The 24,217-nt window shown below is 35.8% G+C and overlaps 1 protein-coding gene across 3 annotated transcripts in view; it reads right to left on the bottom strand.

Moving 5' to 3' along the window:
• Nucleotides 1-24,217, bottom strand: part of AKAP6 (A-kinase anchoring protein 6) — a 322,203-nt gene that overhangs the window by 122,876 nt on the left and 175,110 nt on the right. For all 3 annotated transcript variants that reach the window (XM_021402796.1, XM_021402797.1, XM_021402798.1), the window contains one exon: nt 22,930-23,093. In XM_021402796.1, coding sequence (XP_021258471.1) covers nt 22,930-23,093 — 164 coding nt within the window. The remainder of the gene's footprint in view (nt 1-22,929; nt 23,094-24,217) is intronic.

Raw genomic sequence — 24,217 nt, 5'->3', positions numbered from 1 at the left:
AATGATGAAAGCTGCTTTTAGCTTTCTGCTCCCTAGTATTTAAAGACAGATTTTGAAAGCTTGCAAATGGAACTTGAAAAGTCCAAAACAAAACTAATTTTGAAAGGTCTTTCGGAACACATACAATCTGAACACTTCTATTAGTCTTCTTTGCTCACAGAGAAATGTCATACGTTAATTTAGAAATATTTCTGGAATGTAGCAGTTTGAGGAGTATATTAAAATTTCCTTAGAGTTATTATCCTGCGCAAAAATGTTTATAAAATTATTATGTTGTGCATTATTTCTCATATGGCAACTAATCTAGGAAATATCCTGCAGGTATAGCCTGCACGAGTAACTTTTAAGAGGAACACCTCATTTGCCTCTGGGCAGATTTTAAACGTAGAAAAAAAAATAAAACCAGAGCTCTTTTTAATATATTACCTGAGATGATTTTTTTTTAACAGATGATCATTAGTAAATTGACACAGTAATGAATTAAATTGTACGGAATCCTTAGATACTGATAACAATGTATTATATATGGAAAAAATATCTATGTACTTATATACATGCTCCTCTAACATTTGGTAAATTTATGCCCTGATTGAAATACACATGCAGAAGGCATTAGGTGGGTAGAATCCACTGACAGACTCAGCTACTGGTAAATGAGCATTACTTGTGCTTTTGATTATTCTTATTAATGAATTCTTTGAAAATGGACAGCCCAGAGCACAGCTACTTTTTGTAGTCTGTGTTGCTGTAGGAGCATAATAAAATTCTGTTTTCAGTCAAGGATAGGAGCTACCTTGGATTTATCAGACATAATTTCTATCAATACTATTTCAGATTACATTTTAATTCATTCCTCTAATCCATCTACAAAAGACTATTAATCACAACTAATTTATTAATACGGCTCTATTACAGGAAGTGCTTTCTGAAGTAACTCTGATTTTAATTAATCTCTATTGTGTGCTCAGTCCAGATTTTAGAGTGACAGATTGACAAATAAAAACAGACAATGAAATACACAAATACAAATCCTCTCTCTTTCATGTGGTACATATCATGCTTATATTTAATATGCAAAACCAGAGAATTTTATATCTTACATACTAACACCTTTGTAATTCTTTTTTCTTAATGGTCACATAGCCTTGCAAAAGACTTCTTCCTACATCCATTGAGTCTGTCACCAAAGATATCTGTGGCAAGGGCTACAGAATTTAACTTACAGGTGTAACAGAAGGATGAAATTCAGATTTGTGCTAGCATAATTGTGGTGTAGATGGATATCAGGGATATCCCATCTGTGTGCAAAACCAGCAGTCTTAGCTGTTAATTCCCTGGGTGGCCGATGAACTCCTAGCCTAGTCTCTGAACAAAGATGAGCTGACTGGGGACAATGGAGCAAACTGAGAAAAAGCAACTGCCTGAGTTTCTCCCCACCTCCACGGCAAAGTGCCTCACTAATTGTCTCAAGAGCTCTCCAGGTGAGACTCAGTCCTGGAGATTCCTGCAAGCTGTTCTTCAACGTGCTTATTAACAGCCTGAGTGGGCAACCAGGCAAGACCAGAGACCCCAAGGCAATTCCTGTTGCAGAATCAACCAAACAGGAGATAACTAATATATTTGTAAATAGTAGGAACTGTCCCTGAGATGCGGAAATGGTTCTGTAGGACATGATTAAGACAGTTTAGAAATGTTTATAGCAGGTCATACGAAACAGTTGGTAGCAACTGATCCTTCTCATGGCTGGATTGGTCAAACAGGACCAGGGACCAGCCAGTTAGAAGAATTCAGCAGAAGATCACTTTGGGAAGTCTCATCTTATCCAGCTGATGCCACCATTACAAAACAATTGCCCATTACTACCTGGAAAGTGACTCATCACCTTGTTTGAGAGATTTAATTCCTCATGCAAATGCTACCCTGTGTATAAACTCAATAAACTGGGGTGGGGAACAGGGTGGTGGTACTATTGGGTTCTTTTGACCAACAGTTCATGAGCGTCAGTGCTACAGATTTCCCTGGAAAACAAAAAAAAAAAATTGGACCATAGCAGAATAGTCTTTTCCATCTATACCTATTTTGCTTTAAAATCATTTGAACACAAACTCTGCAGTGCGCAAGATATTTTTTTTCTTTTTGGAAAACCAGATGGACCAGAACAGCTCACATGCAAAACAAAAGTAAAGGTTACATCCAGATAGAAAATTGAAAGTGAATATAAACTTAACATTAGCAGCTTTCCCTGGTTATCACAGTCTGAAATGAATGAGATCTTATCAAACTTAGACTCCCTTTCAACACTGTCTTTCTCCAGAAGAAATGCAGAAACCAGCTAGTCCCTTCTTCACTAGTTTTCTGAAACTGTAAGTCCATTAGAAATATTTTTAGCATTAAAATTTTCAGATTCAGCAGCTTACTATAAAGAAGCTGCCACTGGTAACTACCTAACTGCCAATAACAGTTATTGCCAAAACCAACAGATTACTTCTTAAAATGAATTAGATGCCAAATTCTTTTATGCTGAGTAGAATATGTTGAAAATTTCCCAGCAATTGTATTTTTCCAATGGAAAATGTTTAAATTAACAATGTTTTGTTGATTTGCAAGAAGTACTTCACAACAATTTTTAACATTGTTTTTTAGTAGAAATTGTGGTCTTAGTTTTCTGCTTAAAAATAGTGCTCCTTCTTCAAAAAAGTTTTCATTGACTGAAGAAGATGGGCTGTGTTCCAACCAGCAATAGTTGAGACACTGAGATTCCTCCAGACTGTTCTTTTTTCTCTTTTATGATAACGAGAATATATAAAACTAAGAACTTAATTAACTTAAGTTTTTAATTATAGGTGTACTTTAATGAACTGACACGTTTGCATGCATGATGAATAAGGAATTACCTTCTTCCCTTTCAGAACTAATCTTCATTTGGTTATGGGGTTTTTATCTGTTGGGTTTTTTGTTTTGTTTTTTTTTAAACAGATCCACAATATAAGTAACCACGTATAACAGGAGAGAAATGAATATCTACTTAGCAACATAAGAGTGGTTTTTATTGTACTTTGTGTTTGTTGACTTTGTTTCTTTTTTTAATTCCTGTTTTGGACATATTGTGGCCAGGCATGGAAGAAAACAAGCATATCTTATTCGGTGCTTTTATTGAGGGTTACTTTTATCAATTACACAATGCAGTGCTAAGCAAGGGGAAAAAAACAGAACTTGCCATGTTCCCTATTCATAGCTACCAGCTTTCTATTCAAACAGTTGCAATTAAGATGAAAATTTAAGAAACTGATGGCAGATAAATGAAGTCAAGCCAGTAACTGTTTTCATTTTTTTCATCTTTAAGTGACTCTATTTAAATTAATGTCCATTTGGCTATACTTCAACATCCAATTTCTGAAGCTTTACAGGAATTACATTTATTTTGGACAATTTTACTACTCACCAGTATTCATTCTTTACTTGCAATACTAGCATTATATTCTAAATACAAGATATGTTTTACTCAGTATCCTTCAATAAACCCGTTTCAAATTTTAATAAAAATGCTCTGGAAAATAAATATTTTAACCAAATTGAACTGTGCAGCCAGGTTTCTGTCAAATTACAAGGATATTTCCGCAAACTGCTTTGCTGTCATTGATACAGCCTTGTAATAGCTTTTATATTTAGCTAAAGTCACAGAATAGTGTGGAAAATGTTATCTAACCCCATGATTATGAATTTTTTTTCCTTCTCAAAGACTATTGTTATTTACCAAATTGGAACAAGTTCAGAACCATTACAATGACAAGAAGTATCATTTAACTGAGATGATGTTTTCAATGTTTCGCTGAGCAAAGGTAAGAAACCACCACATGTTTTGAAGTCATGTGTTTAAATACTGAATTTTAATTGTTTAAGAATATGTTCCTTCAGAAAATGTCATATTAGGAGAGATGCAAAAACAACCCATTCAGCTACTGCTTTGGGAATCAGGTCTTCCTGCTATCTGTGGGCTTGTCTGCATGGGGACAAGACTTCTAAGATTAATTAACTAATGCTACAAAACTAATGTGCGTAAGTTAAAGTGCATTAATCCCCCATGTGGACACTTACTCAGGAATAAAGTGGCCTTAATTTGCTGTAACTTAATCCTTCTCTTAGGAGGTAGTGCAAGCTAAGGCCACTTCATCTTTGAGGAAGAGCATCTATATGGGAATCTAATCCTCTTTAACTTATGCACAAAAATTTCGTAGATTTAGTAAGGTTTCTAAGGTGGTCGCCATGCAGACAAGCTCTTAGTTGCAAAGAAAGTAATATCACTGCTCCCCATTCTGTGGTCTTTTCCACCGCTCTTTGACTTTGCTAATTAAGGATATTATTACATTGCCTTCTTCTGCCCTAAATAGCAGCCAAAAGACTGAAAAATTAAGTAGGCTAAAAAGTCTGCACATAGAGGAACTGAGTGTAAGGACGTCTTGTTTCTGACATACTATATATATGAGCTTCTTAATAATGCCTCCATCTCTTTCCCTCTGATTATCTAACTGTAAAACAGAAGCGTACTTTCCTTTCTATCCACTTCTTTCTGGACTAAAAACTAATACAAGTTTCCCACACCATACATTTTCTCACACTATATGAGAGAATGTGCTATGAGTAGAGACTAGAAAAGATGAAATCCAGGCACAGGTGCAGGCCTGCAGTGCAGCTGTAATCTTCTCCATATGTCTGATCAGCACAATTTAAAACTTTAGTTTACAAATGTAACATGCAATGGCAAGATTAGTTCACAATCCCTACAAATCAAAGTCTAAAATTGAAACCAGGCACCATGCAACACTAAGCTATTTCAATTACAGTTAAAAATCAATATGTGGTCATTGGACTTTCCAGACAAAATGTTGCTCACATAGTACATGTGAGCATAACAGTGCAATTCATATGAGAATTGTTGAAAGATGTTTCATGTTTATTCATAGTCAACAATTTTTAAAGTGATTTTTTTTCCCGTTCTTTTGGGGATAATGATACCAGTACTCATATCAAGAAGAAACTCAACTCAATTCAACTGCACACAAAATTCCCACAATAAACTGCAGAACATGAAAACTGCCCGTATTTCACTTCGCACTGCACACTTCAGAGAGAGTGCAATCATTCAGAAACAGGAAATGCACTAGGTCTTAGCACTAACACTGGATAGTCGGACAAAATAATCATTCCAGACTTCAGCATCTTCTGCAAATAGAGCCTCTGACACTACCATGCCTCTGGAAAAAAATTCTGAAAATGTGAAAGGACTGTAATAAATCAAATAAATGTGATCTTGACTCTTAAATTTTAGGGGTCGTTGCCATGATATGGTATGCCTACACCTACTGTTTCCTTTATTTCTCAAACTACTACCACTACTACTTGTTATCATTTATCATGGTATGTTTCTGCATGCATTTGAGTTCTGGCAACCCTTAAGAACATGCTTAACTTTACTCAAGATAATAGTTCCTTCTTCTTTAATAAGATGGAAAAACTCACGTGTAAACAGTTACAGAATGACTTTAAAAACTTTTTGTCTCTGATAAGTGCCACATCTTCCCAACTATTCACCCATTTGTGTCTTTCATTAAGGTTTCCTTAAAATAATAAAGTTGAGGATCAAGCCTCAAAAAGTTGAGGCTTAGACAAGAGACAGAAATAAGCTAAGAACAATTGACTTACATTTTTTTTAACATAGAAATTAATACAGAACATAAGGTCCAGTATAAAATATATTATACACTGAGGAGTAATTCAAGTAGCAATCAAAGGAGTAGGGGGAAACAATACATCTCTTTGAGTAAACAGCTGTTTACTAACCAGTTAAGTGTCAAAGATAATTTCTAGTACAATCAAGGAATATTTATACATAGTTACTCAAGGCAAAAATAGGAGTTTTGAAGAGTAAAGGACTAAAACAGCTTAGACTTTCCAGAAGATCTGAATGGGAAACTCATGCACAAGGCCCAACTCCCATCGTGTCAGGAAGCAAGCAGCAAACAGGCTGAATAACATAATTTTTTGATATAACTGTAAAGTAAGTAAATTAGGTGCACAGTGTACTTTATTACTTCACTTATGCCCTCTCCAAAAACTTGTAACTATTTCCTACCTTTTGAATATTTGTTTTTACATTTTTATGGTAATCCATTTTACATGTTGTATTAGGTATGTAGGCTAACAGCACACTCCTCTGTGGAAAGATGGTAAATGTCTAAATGTGGTCCCTTTAGACACTCCTGCAGTGCTTCAACTTCCAGGCCCACACTGCATCATGTCTAAGGGATTACAAAAATCTGGAAACAGCAGCATCCAGCACCAAAGTGCCAGGGCAGATGGAAGTGTCTACCTGTGACTGTTGGTACAGCAAAGATTCTCTGGGATGCAGCAGAGCAGATTATTAGGATAACATCTGATTCTCAACAGGCACAGGGAAGAGGATGTTGTTTCTTTTGTTTGTTTTTACAGTTGAAGTCATTCATCTTGATTTCAATTTATTTTCAGTTTTACACTGGGTTTATAGTTAGACATAACAATGTGATACAGAATAGCAAACCAAAATCTTCAAATACATTAAAACCTGTCACATAGATTTCCTTGTACCTGCTGGGGGTCGGACAAGAACAACTGTGTATAAACTGCTTCAAGATAAATTTAGGCAAGACAGTAGGGAAAAGCTTTCAAAAGCTTTTTGCAAAGCTTTTGTAAAACCCTGGAATGAACTGTTTTAGATGTTATTGAATATCCACCACTAACTGTTTTTAAGAAAAATGTACACAGTAGAAACAGTTCAGATATGATTTTGTGTGTGTGTGTGCGCACGTGTGTTTTGGGCAGGGCAGAGGACTAAATGACCTCCTAAATTCTCTCTTTGTACTTTGCTTTATAATTTTACGAAAATGTCACATACATATGAAGCAGAACTGACAAGCATTGCACGTCACTTATTAGAACCTATCTTCCCCCAGTTAAAAGGCTAATACATTAGACCAGTCCAACAGGCAGCCCCAGGAAAACGTTCCAAAATACTCAAGTAGACCTTTGCATGGAAATATGCACACACTGCTTTACAATTTTTCAAGAGGAGTCAGCATCTCAGCAAATCACATTGTTATGCCGTGTTATGATTCATGATGTTTTCATAACGATGTGACATGTCTAAATGACAAAAACCTGGCTTCCTACCAAAAATGTAAAGCAGTTCACTTTTTTTTTCCACAGGAAAAAAGCCATTATCAGTTCATATAGCAAATTTCCCTGCAAGAAAATGGCACCAGACCAATTTAATATAGAGTATTCCCCAAGTCTGTAATTAGAAGAAAACAAAGAAATTCAAAGAATTTTAGTAGCAGAAGTTTTCATAGAACTGTGCATCACTCCAATAAATGAAAATAAAAAACTGTATTACAAATAGCAGAACTGCAATTTGAACATCATTTGGGAAATTTTGGAAACAGTCACAATATTTCCAACAGCCAGAATACTTTCTCCTGTATTAAGATCACATGTAATTGGTAATGAGTAAATGAGTTTTGCCTGTTCTCTCTTTAGATTGAAAAAAATAAAATAAAATAAAACAACTACCTGACATAAACAATGCAAAAAAATACTGCTATTTAACATTATTGTTTTCACTTGCTGTGTTAACATGAAAGCAGTAAACAATCTTTTGGATAGCGTGCTCCTTTGTTACAAATAACTCACCCCAGATTCTTTTCCCCTACCTACTTTATAACACTGCTAGATATCTTTTAATGTCAGTTTTTCATAAACGCAACATAGCTTTCGGCTTTCAAATTGTATCCTGAAAAGTTGCCATGACAGCATGGAAGATTCTGTACAGCTCTGCTGTTCCTTTCTTACTGAAGTCTCTTAGCACCTGCCCAGAAATGCACTAAGCAATGTGATTAGCACCTATCATATCATCCATTCTTTTGCTCGTCATCTCCCAGTTTGAGTGGAGTGTTCAGCATTTTGTTCCGGTAGCATGTTACTTTTTCTGCTTTTACTTTAAAGCATGTTACTCTGTCCTCAGGTTAGAAAGGCAGAGACAAAAAATTTTGTTGCAAGGTGGCATGAGATGTGACATTCCTCCACTCCCCTGGGAGATCATTCTACAGCCTCCTATCTCTTCTCAGCCCTCCAGTATTCTAGACCTACTCAGCAGCCCATTCCTAAAATTTTCCAAAGAAAAAAAACAACATAGAAAGATGGAGAAGGAGGGCTACAGACATATTTGCTCAATCACCTAGTAGCTCATACTTCAGTTTCCTGGGAGTCCCAGCCATGCCCTGACTCTTATAGTGGTAGTAAGTACAACAGTTAATATCATCCCTGCTTACCCACAGCAGAACACTCCCTGTATAACAAGTATTGAGCTTAGTATGGAACAATAAACACAATTCAGAACAAATTCAGTGCCTCTGGCACCATACATCAGGTTGTAAGACAGATGATTTTAGGCATCAAAGGATTTTTGCTTTAATTCAGGAAGTCTTTTGAGATCACACATGCAACTGTATTTGTAAAAAGATGTACTTTTTGACTCAGAAAATATACCATCTGCTTTTTGCTATGGGTCAAGCCAGGATCTGTTCCTGAATCAGTCACCCAATCCTAATTCTAATAGAATACCTCTGAATAGTTTTACACTAATAATGGCTCTGTAGAGACTCTCGAAATTATAATATATTAAACACCCATCAGCCTATCAGAAGAACATGCAATTTTATGTTCATTACTTCTTGGTTCCTGACTATAGAATTTGGATGGTTGCACCTCAATTAAAAGTTGAATCAAAGTTAATATAATTTAAATAAAAACTTCAATAAAAAGTTAAAGTTCTGTTCTTAATAGCATTAATACCCTCTAATGACCGCTATGGTCATTACCACTAGATAACTGACCTTCTTGAACCTCTCCTCGCGTAGAAACCTTTCTTCCAATACAGTCAATTATTTAGAAGTAATGAGCACTCTGTAAGAGATTATTGTTTAACCAAGTACCTTGACACACTGCTTTTCGCTGTTATCTCTATTCTTCAACAAATGGTAAATTTTTTCTATTATTGTCTTTTCAGCTCTGACGACAGAAGGCTGCAGTCTTATTCTTTCCCATTCGGAGGTTCACCATGTAATTGGAAAAACCTCAGATACAATTAAAATCTTGAGAATTAGGGTGTTCTGAAACTGCTTGTGAGCAGCAAATGTGGTCCTGTAAGACACAGCAGTTCTGAGGGCAGGTTTGATACTTAGGGAACATGAAGTAGGAAAAATGAAATTTTGAGGGATGAAAGGACACAGGATTCTCTGATAGCATGTGAACAAAAGTGGGGGGGGGGGGGGGGGGGAGTGGGGAAGAGAGAAAAAGAATAAAAAAGACAAAGATTCAGAAGTATAAAAGATGTGAAGTGAATGAAGGAATAAATAAAAAAAGGAAGAGCAAGGAAAGGAAGGGAGATAAAATCAATTAAATTTAGGTGGACAGTACTAATTTTCATAAAGAAAAATCCTTGTGGCAGAGTCCTGGAAGCATTACATATAAATGGATCTTTGTTACTCTAGAAGTGTGAGAATTACTGTCTGAGCAACCTCAACATGAGTCTGGAAGACAAAACTCCTAATGACTCCATAAATGTGAAAAACCTCCTCATCCCTCTGACTCAGCTCCTTTGTCTGCAAAATGTAAAAATTCCTTTTTTCAGAAGGCATTCTGAAACTAAAGTATGGTGTCTTTCAAAAATATCAAGTATTAGTAAGTGCTAATTCTATCAACTATGTCCTCATACCTTTCCTAAAGATGTTGTGCAGGTTATTTTGATTTCAAGTTTTTAATAATAGTTTTTTAATTCATGAAGCACCTTCCAACTCAAATGTTCAGATTTAAGTATCTCAAGCACATTTTACACAAATTCAGTCAGATACAACATTTCTTCCTAAAAAAAAAATCAACAGAAAGCAAACAAACAACTCCTGCCTAATCACGTTAAGAGAGAAAGCATATTATAATCAGTTTAGTTTAAATGTTCTCTTCACTGTTTCTGCTCTTCTAGACACAAAGGGAGCTACAGTCAGACTGCGGAACAAAAGTTGAAGAATCTAGAAGAAACACCAGTGTTCTATACTGACAAATAAGACAAAAGCTCGATATTTGAAAATTACTTGGCACTCAGATACTATGTGCTCTGTGAGAGAGTATTATAGCACAATTTACAATAAAAAGGGGTCTGTATAATGCCTCAATCCGGCTTAAGGAAAATAACGCACTACAATGAGTCATTTACTCATTGAAAAACAGTAAATACCTTTTAACATCTTGGCCATATTCCTATCTGTTCTTTCTTTTAAAAATTGCCTTGAAAATTGAAATGGGGGGCAGTGATACATTTTGCTATTGTCAACACTACCGTTATTTAGATGGCAACAAAGGAGATATTTGGTCAAATGGTTTTTCTACACTCCCATGCCACTGCCTAAAAAATCAGCTTTTCTTTCAGTGTTACCTCTCTCACATTGGTGGAGGTTTCCTCTGTAATGGAGCCATGCTGCTGAGTAAGGGGACAGCAGTGCACAACGGGCAGGGGACCTTCAGAGCAAACTGCTTACATCTCTGATGCTAGATTTTTTTGTTATTTTTTTTTCTATTTTTTAACTAGACTATAGGAAAGTATAAAGCTCTGTTCAGTTCTGGAAAACATTACAGGTAAAATTGCTGTATACAGAGCTCTGTCAAGTAAACACTTTACTACACTGGCAGAAAATGGATCAAGAAGGGAATTTTTTATTATTTGTATAAAATATATTGTTCTTCCAGGCTCTACTGAAATAGTTTCTATTTAATTGCAGAGAAATCCTAAGAAGGTTACAGCAGTGAAACATTAAAATTCTAAGGGCAACTAATAACATTAAAACTTTATAGCCCCAGATAGAATAATTTAGACAAAAACAACATGAACATATGTTTTGTGTAATAATAACAAACATTTATAGCTGTCAAGAGAGAAAAACACAGGTTTATGCACACCTTAATGGCGTGCATGGGTGAGCATGAGTATATTTAAAACATAATATATTACAAAATTGACAGCAGGCATGACTCTTCTGGGTACTATGTTAAATCAATGAATAAATTACCAAAAGTGTGCTGTGGCTGTTTGGATGTGTAATTGAGCTTAACGTATGTAGTGTTATTTCAAAAGAAACTGTTCAAGGAGTTTCTAGACTAATCCACTATGCATCTTTACTAAGCTGTTTACAAATAACAATAAATGAAACTGTCTCACAGTAGGAAGGAAGTTTAGTTATACACATTACGTAAATGGAAGAAAAGTTAATTTTAATGTTTTTCAAGAATTAGAAACAAACAATAATATTGCTAGGATTTACTGAATTGGAAATCAACATTTTTCATTTTCAGCTTTAGATTAATTTAAATTAGCTTATATGCTACAGACAGGAGTCTTTTTAGCAATATACGTCAGGAGTAGCTTCAATGAGATAAATATAGCTGCTTCATAAAATATCTACCTTTAAGAATCAAGTCCTAAATGAATTAACTAGGGAAAATATAAACCTAAATACATTTTATTCATTTCCTTAATACAGGGCTTGTCCAACAGATAAACAATATATTCTAAAAGCATTTTATTAGAGTAGAAACCTATGGAAGTAACCTTTAAACCTCATTGTTGTTGACTGTTTAATAACAAAAATAAACAGTGTTGCAAACTAACCCATTCACTGTGAAATGTAGAAGAAAATGCCTGGGCACATAGAGCCGCTTCTTGTTTTGGGGCTGTTTCATCTTACTACATCCAGAGTTTATAAAATAGTAAACTTTCTTGCATTTCCGTTTACGTACTTTAGTTCTAATACCTGTTCGTTACTACACAATGCTAGATCTTGTACCTCAAATGTAGGAAGCATATCCTGTACAGGTTAATACTTACCACTGCAGTCTCCAGATAAATTTGCCAAACCAAGTGCAAGGACAGAAAAAGACACGCTGACTTCAGTCACTTCTTTCTTGCCTCTCTCCACTGAAGCGACAGATCTCAAATGTAAGCAACCATAAATGCACCATTCCAGACTTCTGATGCATGTTATAGCTTTAAGACAGCATTTCAGAACATGGTACAAAACTCTCAAGCACTTAATCCTCCGTATTTTTCTCTTTGCTTCCTCCCCGTTTTCTACATCTCATAAGGGATGATATGACCTGTCAGCATCAACTGTACTTGTGATATTCTTAGGCCTCATAAACTGAAGAATTAACTTTGCCTTCTGTTCTAAATGCACAGCCTTTTTCTATAACATGACTGTAAAGAAGAAAAAGAGGATAAAGAAATGAAGTGTACATGCCCAGATGAGCTATTCTTTCACTCAGGCTGATGATGGTTCATAAAACATGCCATGGGGCGATTATAAAAGAATATGGTATACCACCTGTCTCCTGGCCAGAAATCCCTTGTTACATTTAAAGCCATCACAGGTTAACTGTTATTAATGTTTACAGCTGCCCATGGAGTAAGGCTAAGTACACTACTACTGCATTTATTTTTCTGCAGTTACTTCCAGGAGTTTAAGGAACAAGTCTAACTTTCTAATGTGATGCAGTCCCCAGTGCATCTTCCACATTTGTTTACACTACCCTAGGTAGTTTAATAATATCAATCAGTGAACCTCAACTGAGATATTATAGGGAAGGCTTAATTAAAAATCCTGCCAAAATACTTAAGAACTTAATATAATGGTAGGATTATCCACAAGTTACTAGAGCTGACATACAAACTTGCATATGCTTTTACTATGTGCCCTACTGAAACGGTTGTTTATTTTGCCATATTGTAGACACATATAAAGAAATTGGATCACCTAACACATATTCTGTTGCCTTCTAATAGTACAGCTTAAAAAACAGTAAAATCTGTAACATTGCTCTGAAACTGAAGTTTAAGTGTAGTCAAGTGTACTCTGCTACAAGACATTTAAGAACAAGTCTTATTTAAAATGCAGGATGTCCTAGTAGATTTTTCCTTCAAACACAGTTTTACCTTAATTCCCTTTTGTGACCACCCCCCATGAAGAATGGCTGTTTGATGTATACAGCTGAGACTAGAACTGAAAGATTCTGCAGATTAAATAATCGCTAGATGATGTTCTGAATAAGAAAAATAGGACCTGAACTAAAAAAAAAAGGAAAAGCCACCCAATCACACTGAATATAAATGTAATTAAAATATTTTTAAAAGATTAAAAACATGCAGAAGATAAAATTTACCTTTATCTAACAGTATCTTTGTTCACATCAATGTTCTTTTTGTTCTCTATTACACATCTAATCACTCTTAGACATCAACCGTAACAGCAAAAGCTCAAATATTGAACTGATAATTAAACAGTAATATTTATAAGATGTTAGTTTATTCTGTAGATAGGAACACTCAATTTAATGCACAAATACAATGAAAGTAAAATTTCTTTTGAAAGATCAGAGGAATACCATGCCAGTCACTCTTCAATTGCATAAAGAAATAATTTTTGTTTTCAGAGCAGCAATATAATTTTAATAAAATGACAAAGATAGAATGCTTTTAACAGAAGCAACAATCTTTTATAATTACAATTGGCAAGAGCATCCATATAAGCTGCCATTTACGTATAAAGTACTGGGTTTCTAGGAGGTTTATTAAAAAAGGAAAATGAGCTTTATAGGCATAATTTTTTAAAACATAAAATATTGTGCAACGATTTGGCACCAAAAAGAGAATGCATTACAGTACAGGAAGGAAGCTGAATTTACCCCACTCAACCTGCAGTACCAGAGTCAGACAAGCAAAATAGTCCTGTAGAGAAAGTATAGGAATCCTGTAAGCCCATCTTGTAGCTCTTTAGGCCCATGTTATCTGCACACTCCAAAATATTTGCCATTGTGGTGACTGGTAAGCAGCATATGGGTAGAACACACGTTCAAACTTTATTTGAGCATATCAGAACCATTTTGGTCTTCAAAGAAGCTACTATAGCTACAAAAAGCTGGCCTTCAGTCCTACCTGCACTTCCCACCTGGGTCTGGCCAGGAAGAAGTGAGACAGTAAGTGTCCCCATTTGCATCTGTGTGCTTTGCTTGTGATCCTGGGGAAATCCTGAACTGCTTTGAAGAGGAACAGATGACACAAAGTGCAAGGGAGCAGGAATAAGAACTGAGGAATGAAAGGTAACTGAAAAGATCCTACATATCAAATAATTTGTGTCATTAGTGATTACTATCTCTCACTATTCTTGCTATTTATTACTATTTACAACCACAAACTTGTTCACCATTTTCAGTCAGTAAGGCTTCCTTCCTTTCATTTGCTTATTTATGATTTTTTCTTCTAGTGTGTTCCTTCGTTTTCTGAATTAAGACTCGATTAAAAAGGCTTTGCTCTTCCTTTGGCTAAATGAACTTAGCTTTGAATGGGCAGGATTCTGAGCACACACAGAAAAGGAGGAAAGCAATACTTCTGGTAGGCTATCCTGTCTATGGGTGAAGGAGACACTAAACTTCTGTTTTAGAGTGGGAGATGACTAGTTTTCAGTAAAATTAATCTGTGCACTTGTGCATGTGCGTTACCAAAAATTTGTTAAATGTGGCTTTCTCTAAAAATCTGAGAAGCATGTGAAGTAGGCAGATATGAATGAGAGAAGCCTTCCACCAATATTCACTACTGAAAATACTTTCTATTAAAAATTACAGAACAAAAATGCAGCAGTACAGTTGTACAAAGAAAGTAGAAAGAACAGACACAGGCAAAAACATAAATGCCGCTGAGTAGTTGATACTCAGTTTAACTGATTTAAGATAAATATGCTCATATGAATACATACACACATACACTCATGTTTCTACATTTTCAAGTATAGGCCAAACCCAACTGGGAATTCTGGCTAAATAAAACTTGTCAGAGTTCGTCCACACGTGAAGTTACAACAGCCTAATATACTTTCAGAGTTTCAGATAATAGTGTTCAAAGATTCAAATAGCATTATGATAAAATTTGCCCCCTGGGCGTATGTCAGTTTAAATATCTGTTCTCATCAAGTTCTCAGTCTGCACTTGCTCTCAGTGGAGTGATTTAGATTTAAAACATCTTTCAAACTGAACTTGATCTATGCTTTGATAGAAACTAGACTTCCAATTCTTAAAGTCAAAATTTGTAATATCTTTGCTACTAAATGTTTCAGCATAACTGTTTCAATTAAAAGTGATGGTCTGTTGAAGAGTCTAGGGTTGCCAAAATGTAATCAATACACAGTATCTAGCATCACCACTCTGTAAAAAATACAGAAGCATAAGACCACAGAGACTTTGCAGTCTTTGTTCACATTTTCAGTTACTATATGACTTACGATGTTTCTACAATAAATATTAGAATGTGTTGGATTAAAAATGTGCATATATTTTATAACAAGATTGGATACTGTTCCTAACTGTGGATGCAGTTTGGCTTCTTACATTTTATACTTGGTATGGAGCTTCATAAACCAGAGAGGTTACTTTTAGATTAAATAGAAAAATATTAAGAGCTCTGGAACAGTTTTAGAAATCTGGCTTGTTAAAGATCATTAAAATTATGTCACATACCAGAAAGTAGTGTCATACAGAAAACTATCTTTGAGCTAAAATGGGAGCCAAGTTTGCTTAACTTCAGACTTCAGGGACACAGTTTCATAAAAAACTAACAAAATATTCATTTAACTAGTGATACAGAGAAGCTTTAACAGAGCTTTTTTTAAAAAACGCCTTGGTTTAATGACCCTAAAACTCAAATTCTACAAGCTTGGAAAATTATAATTTTCACCCCAAAATTACCTGCCCAATTGAAGAATTTTAGCTAGGCAATAATTTACTCTACTGTATACATTCTGTACGGTAAGATACATACAAAATACAAATTTTAGCACTTTTATGATGAATAGAAGGTTTTGGTGAATATTATTCCATGTGTCAGTTTAAGATAGCACTGAGTTAGAAATCTATAGGAAACATTCTGTACAGAGATTACATGACTACTTTGGTTTTGCATGGGTTTTTGAAAGCTTCTGCTTATCTGAAGAAAATTTCCCTTCATAATATGATAAAAAGAGATAAGCCTTCTTGGCAAGGCACAGGTTTTGTCAATAAATAACTCTGTTCCAGAAATGTACTGATATTCAGCAGTGAGAAGTAGTAACTATTTAACTGTACCCAATGCTCTGCAGTTGTTCTGAATAGAAGAGATGAACACATTCAGCTGATACCGCAAAGACTTTCGATGGCAGATGGTAACTACTGAGCTAGAAGAAGGCCTGGATAAAGATGTTTGGAATTTCGGCTTAATGCCTGATCTGCAAGGTGTTTCATTAATGGCAGAGAACTTTCTCATTTCTAGATGCGAATGTGGCTCATTATGGACACATTAGAGAAAACCCCTTCAACTAAAGCACCAGTACCAACTCTCTTTGTACATTCGTATTCCAAGAAGACTCAATTAAGCCATGAGATAAACACAGACCAGGATGTTATGTGTATCACCTTTCAATATATATGTTCAGTGTCAGAGATGGAAGTCTGATTTTCATATCATTATCTTTCAGATTGTTACTGATTAAGTGATGGCTAGTTACTTCTCATTTTATTACACAACATGAGATACAGGATTTAATGCACACATCTGATTCTCAATTTGTGAATGTGGAAGAGGGGAAGAGAGACTGCAAGAGAAATAAATTCAGTTTTGAGTGTAAAGTTTTAGAAGTCCCCTGTGACTTAAGAAACTCCATCAATATAAGTAAAATGATCCCTCTAGCATATGCTATTCCTGCCCTTTTGCCAGGAGCAACTAAATAAAAGAAAATGTGCTATCTAACAACTTCTAAGTACTGCCATACTATCTGCAATACTCCAACATACAGTACACCAAAAACTCAGTTTTCAAAGTGGTTCTGTAAGTAAAAACAGTAGATACTGAATTCTGGCTTTCTGCTGACAAACTTTCCCTGTTTTTAAGCAACGGAAGACAACAAAAAACATACCAACATGTTGGCTTTAATACAATGCCTGCTCTGAAAGTAATACCTTCTGTTTTATTACATGGGCCCAAGATGTCAGAGGTGGATGCTGGTAGTATGGCAGTAGAGGTAGAATCTCCCCACCGATAATCATTACATTTTGTTGCTGCGAGACAGATGGCAGCAGAGTGGCAGTCTGACAAAATGGCATTTGACATGGACATTTGTATGAAGCAAAGGTGTGGAACTGAATTCCTCCATGCTGAAAAAATTTATGGAGACCAAACAGTGGATGTGAGCACAGTGAGGTGGTGACAGCAGCGTGAAAGACAAGCCGTGTTCCAGATGGCTATATGCAGCTGTCATACCACAAAATGAAGAACATCTCAATCCGCTCATTCACATGAATCAGCAGATTATGACCAGGGAACTCTGCACAGAACTGAATATTGGCTTCAATGTATTGGAAATGATGGTGACAACATGGGAATATTGCAGTTTCCACAGGTGGATCCCACGAATGCTCACACAGGAACAGAAAGAACACTGCAGGCAAGTTTCTAAGGACCTACTGAACCACTATGAAGCTGAAGGTGACATTTTCCTGGATTACATCACTATCTGTGACATGGTGACACCACGAGCTAGAGTCAAAACAGCAGTCCGTGGAATAGTCACACATGAATTCCCCATCGATAAAATATTCAAGATGCAGCTGACAGTGGGTAAAGTGATGTGCGCTGTCTTTTGGGATAGCAAAGGGGTGATGTTTCTTGATTTCCTGGAACCCAGATAAACCATCAATTCTGATCACTACTTTGCTATGCTGACTAAGCTGAAGGGTTGAACTTCCAGATTCAGGCAGGAGAAGAAGACAAGGTTTTTCTTGTAACATGATAACACTGGGCCCAATACCAGTTTGAAGACTGTGGAGGACATTGCCAAGCCTGGCTGGACTGTCCTACCAGACTCATTGGATTTGGCACCCTCTGACTTTCATCTGTTCAGGCCAATGAAGAATGGACCGAGTAGGCATTTTCCTAACTACACTATCCTGTTAGCTGTGAAACAGTGGGTCACCTCTGCTGATGCAAATTTTTATGAGCGTGGCATGCAGGCTCTTGTTCATCACTGGTGAAAATGTACAGCTAATGGTGGTGGCTATGTTGAAAAACACTGTTTTGTAGCTGATGATAAAATAAATAGCAGGCATTACTTTCAGAGCAACCTACTGCATCATGCTGACATCTGCAGATTTAGAAATTTAGAACTGATAAAAGACACTGAGAAAAAGTAAAAATGTAATGACAAATACGGTATTTCTCTACACTAATCACAAAGATGTCAAAACATTTCATTTGTACATTCTTTTCATATCAAAGAACAAGTTACAACTCCATAGTAGTAAAGAAAGGACTGTTACCATCATAGAGTGGCTTAGACTGGGATGGACTTAAAGATCATCTAGTTCCAATCCCTCTGCTGTGGGCAGGGTTGCCAGTCACTAGATCAGGCTGTCCAGGGCCCCATCCAACATGGCCTTAAATGCCTCCATGGATGGGGCATCCACAGCTTCTCTGAGGCTGGCCATAAGAGGTGTCCCCCAGGGGTCCATCTTGGGAGTGGTGCTCTTCAAAATTTTTACCAATGACATAGACAGTGGGATCAAGTGTACCCTCAGCAAGTTTGCTGATGACACCAAGCTGAGTGGATCAGTTGACACAATAGAAGAAAGAAATGCCATACAGATGGATGAACCTAATGAGGTTCAACAAGGCCACGTGCAAGGTGCTGCACTTGGGTCAGGGCAATCCCAAACATGCATATAGACTGAAAGAAGAACTTATTGAGAGCAGCCCTGTGGAAAAAGGCTTGGGGGTCCTGGTGAACAAAAAGTTGGACATGGGCTAGCAGTGTGTGCCTGCAGCCCAGAAAGCCAACTGTATCCTGGACTGCATCAAAAGAGGGGTGGCCAGCAGAGAAAGGTGATTGTCCTCATCTACTCTGCCCTTGTGAGGCATCATCTGCAGTACTGCATCCAGGCCTGTGGCCCCCAGCGTAAGAAGAATGCAGAGATGTTGGATATAGTCCAGAGGAGGGCCACAAAGATGATCAGAGGGTTACAGCACCTTTCCTATGAAGAATGGTTGAGCATTCCCTCTTTTTGTTCTCCATCTTGTAAATTTAGTCTGATATTATAATACTGAGCAAGATGTAATTGTTCCTGACTACAGTGTTTATTCCACTCACTAGGTCTGAGACCAGTGTCACTATAAAACTGTCAAGGACAGTTCCCAGAATCGTAAACTGTGGTTAGGTATTAAATAGCTTCAACGAGTTTTCATTTCTTTTTATGCAAATCACTTTTCTGTATATAGAAGACTTTGTTTAGAATGGCTGCAGAAACTGTAAGATTATGCACAACTGAGTGGGAGATGATGCTGGAAATGTGGGATGTTTAATTACGTATCAAGGGGAAATTACGCTAGTTTTCTTTTTCCATTTAGACAGAGGTTTGTTTAACCACTTCAAACACTTGTGTAGAAGATCTGTCTACTAATTCTATGATTTTAGGTTTACTTTGTTAAAATTTTTTTTATCTCTTCTAATGTTCCTCGAATCCTTACTGCTTCTATCATTAACATACTGACAGACATGGTCATTATGGAGATAAGACAATCTCCCCAGGAGTGGTTTTTACCTGTGACAGCTAAGTCAGATTTCAATGTTCTAAGCACTAGGCACAGTTTCATAGTTATTTCTCTGAGGCTAGAATAGAGAAGTACGAATATTTTTTCAATACAGTAATTATTCTGGAAAGGAATATGTCCAGAAGTATAGACTACATACAGACTTCTAGTGTAGACTATTGTCTTTTAACCTACTAGCTTTTAAGTTTTGATGTTATGCTCTGAAATGTTTTACTGCAGAATAAAATTGTGCATCCCAAAAATTACAGACATGAGCTAACTGTCCAAAAAGACACTGAAAACAGAACTGATAATTGGCACTAAGAATACTATTTCATACAACTCTGGATTAAGTTAAATGTTCATTATGGACAAATGCTGTTAAGATTTCTATATTTTTCATGTACATTAATTGCAATTTACAAGATATTTAGTAAGCAATGAGCTTTTCCACAAAACCAGGAATTAAATAGGCCAGTATCATATTAGGGCAGTAACACTCACTGGTTCAAGGTAATAAAGTACATTGCGTTATTTTTCAGTACCACTGTTTATTGAGAGCAATACTGTTCCCACAGGCCTTTCTTGATGGAGAGGTACTGGCCACATCATTAAGATGTCAGTTATATAACAAGCGGTCTAAGACCTCACGAGAAGGTGGAAAAAAGCAGATATGCACAGGGATACAAATATTCCTCCTCATTTCCAGGTATTTTGGAATATTACTTACCATCAGAAGAAACCTCTTATTGCTAAATAAGTGTCCACCTAAAAGGATGACATATGTATCATACAAGACACTTATCGCTAGTAATGTTAGATCAAACATTTTGTTGAAATGCAGAGTGGCAATTCTGAGATTTATTTTTAAAGATATTTTTCAATGGAGTAGAAAATCCAAATCTATATAATCCAATTTAAGATGAATACAGTAGTAATTTTTTTTATTTATAAAAATGACAAAGTAATAGTTTTGGTAAAAACATAAAAGAAGAGATCTTACTGCATTTCTAAGAGCTAATACAAAGAATGCAGTATATTAGAAGAGCTTAGTTATCAGAAATATTTAAAAACCCTCTAGTCTTATACAGCAATCACTACACTGAATTTAAATGTACAAGCTGCTATGAAAAATAAATACAATAAAATAAATAATCTCATACGCAAAATCTGAATTCTTCAATACAAATGTTGATGATGTATTTCTAGAGCACAGAATCTCCCTCTCTCCTTTCAACTCTATTCCTTGCAGAAAAGATGCCACAGAGCTATAAAAACACATTTAAAGACTCCTAAGGGAAAGGTTTCTTAGGGTCTTTGAAATTCCTTCTTTTCCTATTTCTTCACAGATTTCTAATGCCAACACTGTTTCTGTAGTTTCTCAAACAAGTCAAAAAAAAGAAAAATACCCTCTAGATATAATCTTTAGATTTTCTATTATACTTCTCAGGTTTCTTTTGGCTTTTGAAATAAATGCAAACCGAAATTTACAGTTGTAATACCAACTGTATTTTAATTTTAGTTAATCTTTCAGCATGAATAAGTAGATGGTATTTGACAGCACTACTGCCCATACCTACAAGAACCATATAGGAATACGATTTATTTAATGAAATAACCTGAAAATTCTTTTCAGTTTATCTTTTCTGTCACTTGTGGTTTTATTTATACAGTTGTAGGCACAATAGTGTTGCTTCAGGGCTCTATCTCTTTGATAAAAAGGGTTAGGCCAGGAGGTGCTACCTATCCACATAAGAAAATAATGAAACAAAAACTTTTTCATTTTCCCCTTTTTAAGCAAATATTTGAATGTAATCATTCTATGTTCAGATTTCCATAATTTCCACAGCAAAATCAAGCTGGGTTTTAGAACACTTTTTATGCAGTGATTTTGATTGAGCAGTTAGGTATTTGGCCATGGAAAAGTCAAGCTGTCAAGAAGCTGTCAAGAGTCAAGAGGCACAGGGATATATTACTGGGGTGTGTAAAGCCAACTTTGAGGTAGGCTGTTTACTTTAAAAGACCTAACTGTGAAACCAAGAATTGCTCCACCACCTAGTTCCTAAACTAAAACCTATGAGACACTGGATCATTTTGAACCACATAAGTGACTAGGCATATTAGTTCAAGTAGCATTTCCTGCCTATAATTTTTCCTGTATAAGAAAATATCAGAACATTCAGTGACATCCTATGACATGTGACAAAGCTATTGCACAAACTGATCTCTAAAAAGCAGTGAATGCCAATACAAAGAATTGTCTGGTATCAGAATCAAATCTACTCAGCACAAGCACCTGTTATTTCCAGAAACAGGAATCTTCATTTCAGCCTGCAACATGCCAAAATGTTGAAGTTTCTAGACTCCCTGCTGTATTGTTCATTGCTCAGGATGCAATGGAAAAAACAACACCTTCCAGTGCAACCTCTCAACCATTTTTTCTACTGATATTAATACAAGGGCATGGACCCTATGCCATAAGTTTGTGTTGTGTACAGTGTCCTTCCACTGCTTACACCAATTTGAATTAGTATTCTTTGTATTCAGAGTGCTCTTACAAGTTTCAAGTTCAGCAACTGGTAAGTACTATAGACCTCTTTGATAATTAATATCCTCAAAATGGTTATAGGTGTCAATACTTTATTCTTAAAGTACTTGTATTCAGCACATGCACTATTATGGAAGACTTAGAGGAAAAAGATTTGTGAAAAGGCATATGACCTTCTTCCCACTACAATGGCCATCCCCTAATTAAGCAATGCATCTGATAGTCATTAACAGGAATGAGATAATGAATCACTTTCTCTCTTCTTTGTTAATTTGCTGTAACCAAGCGGCTAATGGATGTCAGAGCTGAGTGATTGCACTGATTATAGTGATTTATAGTTGCAACAAAACAATTTAAAACCATTCTGATTATTCATGTTAAAGATGCTTTATGTTTTGTTTACTAAATGTTTTATGTTCCCCCTCATGCCCCTCTGCACACAGTAAGAAAGGTCTTCCAGGAAAACTTGAAAGTTCGAAGATTTTTTATTGTTTCAGAGTAAGGCATTTCATTTTGTTTATAGGAAAAAAAAAGTTTACCCAGTAGAAATGAAAAGCCTTAGGGTGGAAAGAAAACTTCAGTGGTTCCTAGTTCAAAAGAAGACGGAAATAAGAGGAAATAAGGCAAACTTCAAGCCACTTACCTTAGGGCTCCCAGTCCCTTCCTCATTCTCTGCAGACACATCAGTAGCCAGTATCTCTGCTTTGATGATATCCAGAGCCCTGAGAATCCAGCTGTGTTGCCGTTTGATTTGCCTCTGTAGCTCCTTCCATTGACTTGCAATCATCTGCAGCATGTCCTTCAGTCCTTCTCCAAAATGAAGGGGAAAAAAAGTAAGTTGAAAACTCAGCTGCATTTTTAAATATTATTCCTTAATCAAAGAATTAGCAGGATGTTTAAATAAACAAAACAGGAAATTTAGTGTATTTTCTCAGAAATGAGCACAAGCATTACTACTATTCACACTGTAAACAATGCTACAGGGTCAAAAAATTATTTCAGCCATCATTTTAATCTTTTATTATGTTTATGACAAAAAATTTTAAGAAAAGGAAAATCCCACATAAACTGTGACTGCAATAGGAAAAGCTATGGTAATATCACTCTCTAATATCTAATCTTTAAACACATAATCTACCAAATACATTTTTTCCTACCTTCATCTGTTCATATTTTCAGTAGTTTACATATTACCACTTGCTAAGTATAGCATGACACGCAGTACCCTTCTCAGCTATAGTTTCTGTACGTTTTTGGTCTTATGTGTAGAAGTCACTGATTTCTTACAGCTTTCACATTACAGAGATCTGCCTGATACTGTGAAACAATAGAGGCAGAATATATAACAAGATCAGAAAAATGTAAACCAGGGGACAACCTCTACCTGGGTGAAAAGCATGCAAAATGAAGATGGCATTACCTAGCAATATATGCTGATTAAAACCCTATTATCATACAAGTCACGCAAACATCTAAAAATATAGGGAGTGGTGGGGAAAGAAAAAGGATATCAGTATCTCTTCCCCTCCCCCCAGTTTAAGGCCTGTGCAGAAAAAGACAAGCCTAACCAAAGGAAAAAGGCATTTTTAATTTTAATCTATTCCTCATAAATATATTAAAATCACGTAAGAATTAGTTTAAGAGACAAAATAAAGTTTCACCAATGCAATTACCCATGCAGGGTATGTAAAAATATACATGTATACATTTGAAATCCTAGTTCATTATCTTAATGTTATTTCCATAGCACCTACATCAAAGAATGTGTCAGTGTAAAGTTTTCACTGATGCGATCTCAACTGAAACTCAACTGAGCAGCAGACCAAAATAAAATGAACAGACTATTTGCAGGCAGTATTTCATTTTATAAGTATCACTGCATTGTATGCAGTATATGAAACATTTATAAATCTTGAAGGTCAATCTGATAA

This window comes from Numida meleagris, chromosome 6 (assembly GCF_002078875.1).
Source record: "Numida meleagris isolate 19003 breed g44 Domestic line chromosome 6, NumMel1.0, whole genome shotgun sequence".
Lineage (NCBI taxonomy): Eukaryota > Metazoa > Chordata > Aves > Galliformes > Numididae > Numida > Numida meleagris.
Note: the sequence above shows the minus strand (reverse complement) of the source record. Positions and strands in the feature narration are given on the sequence as shown.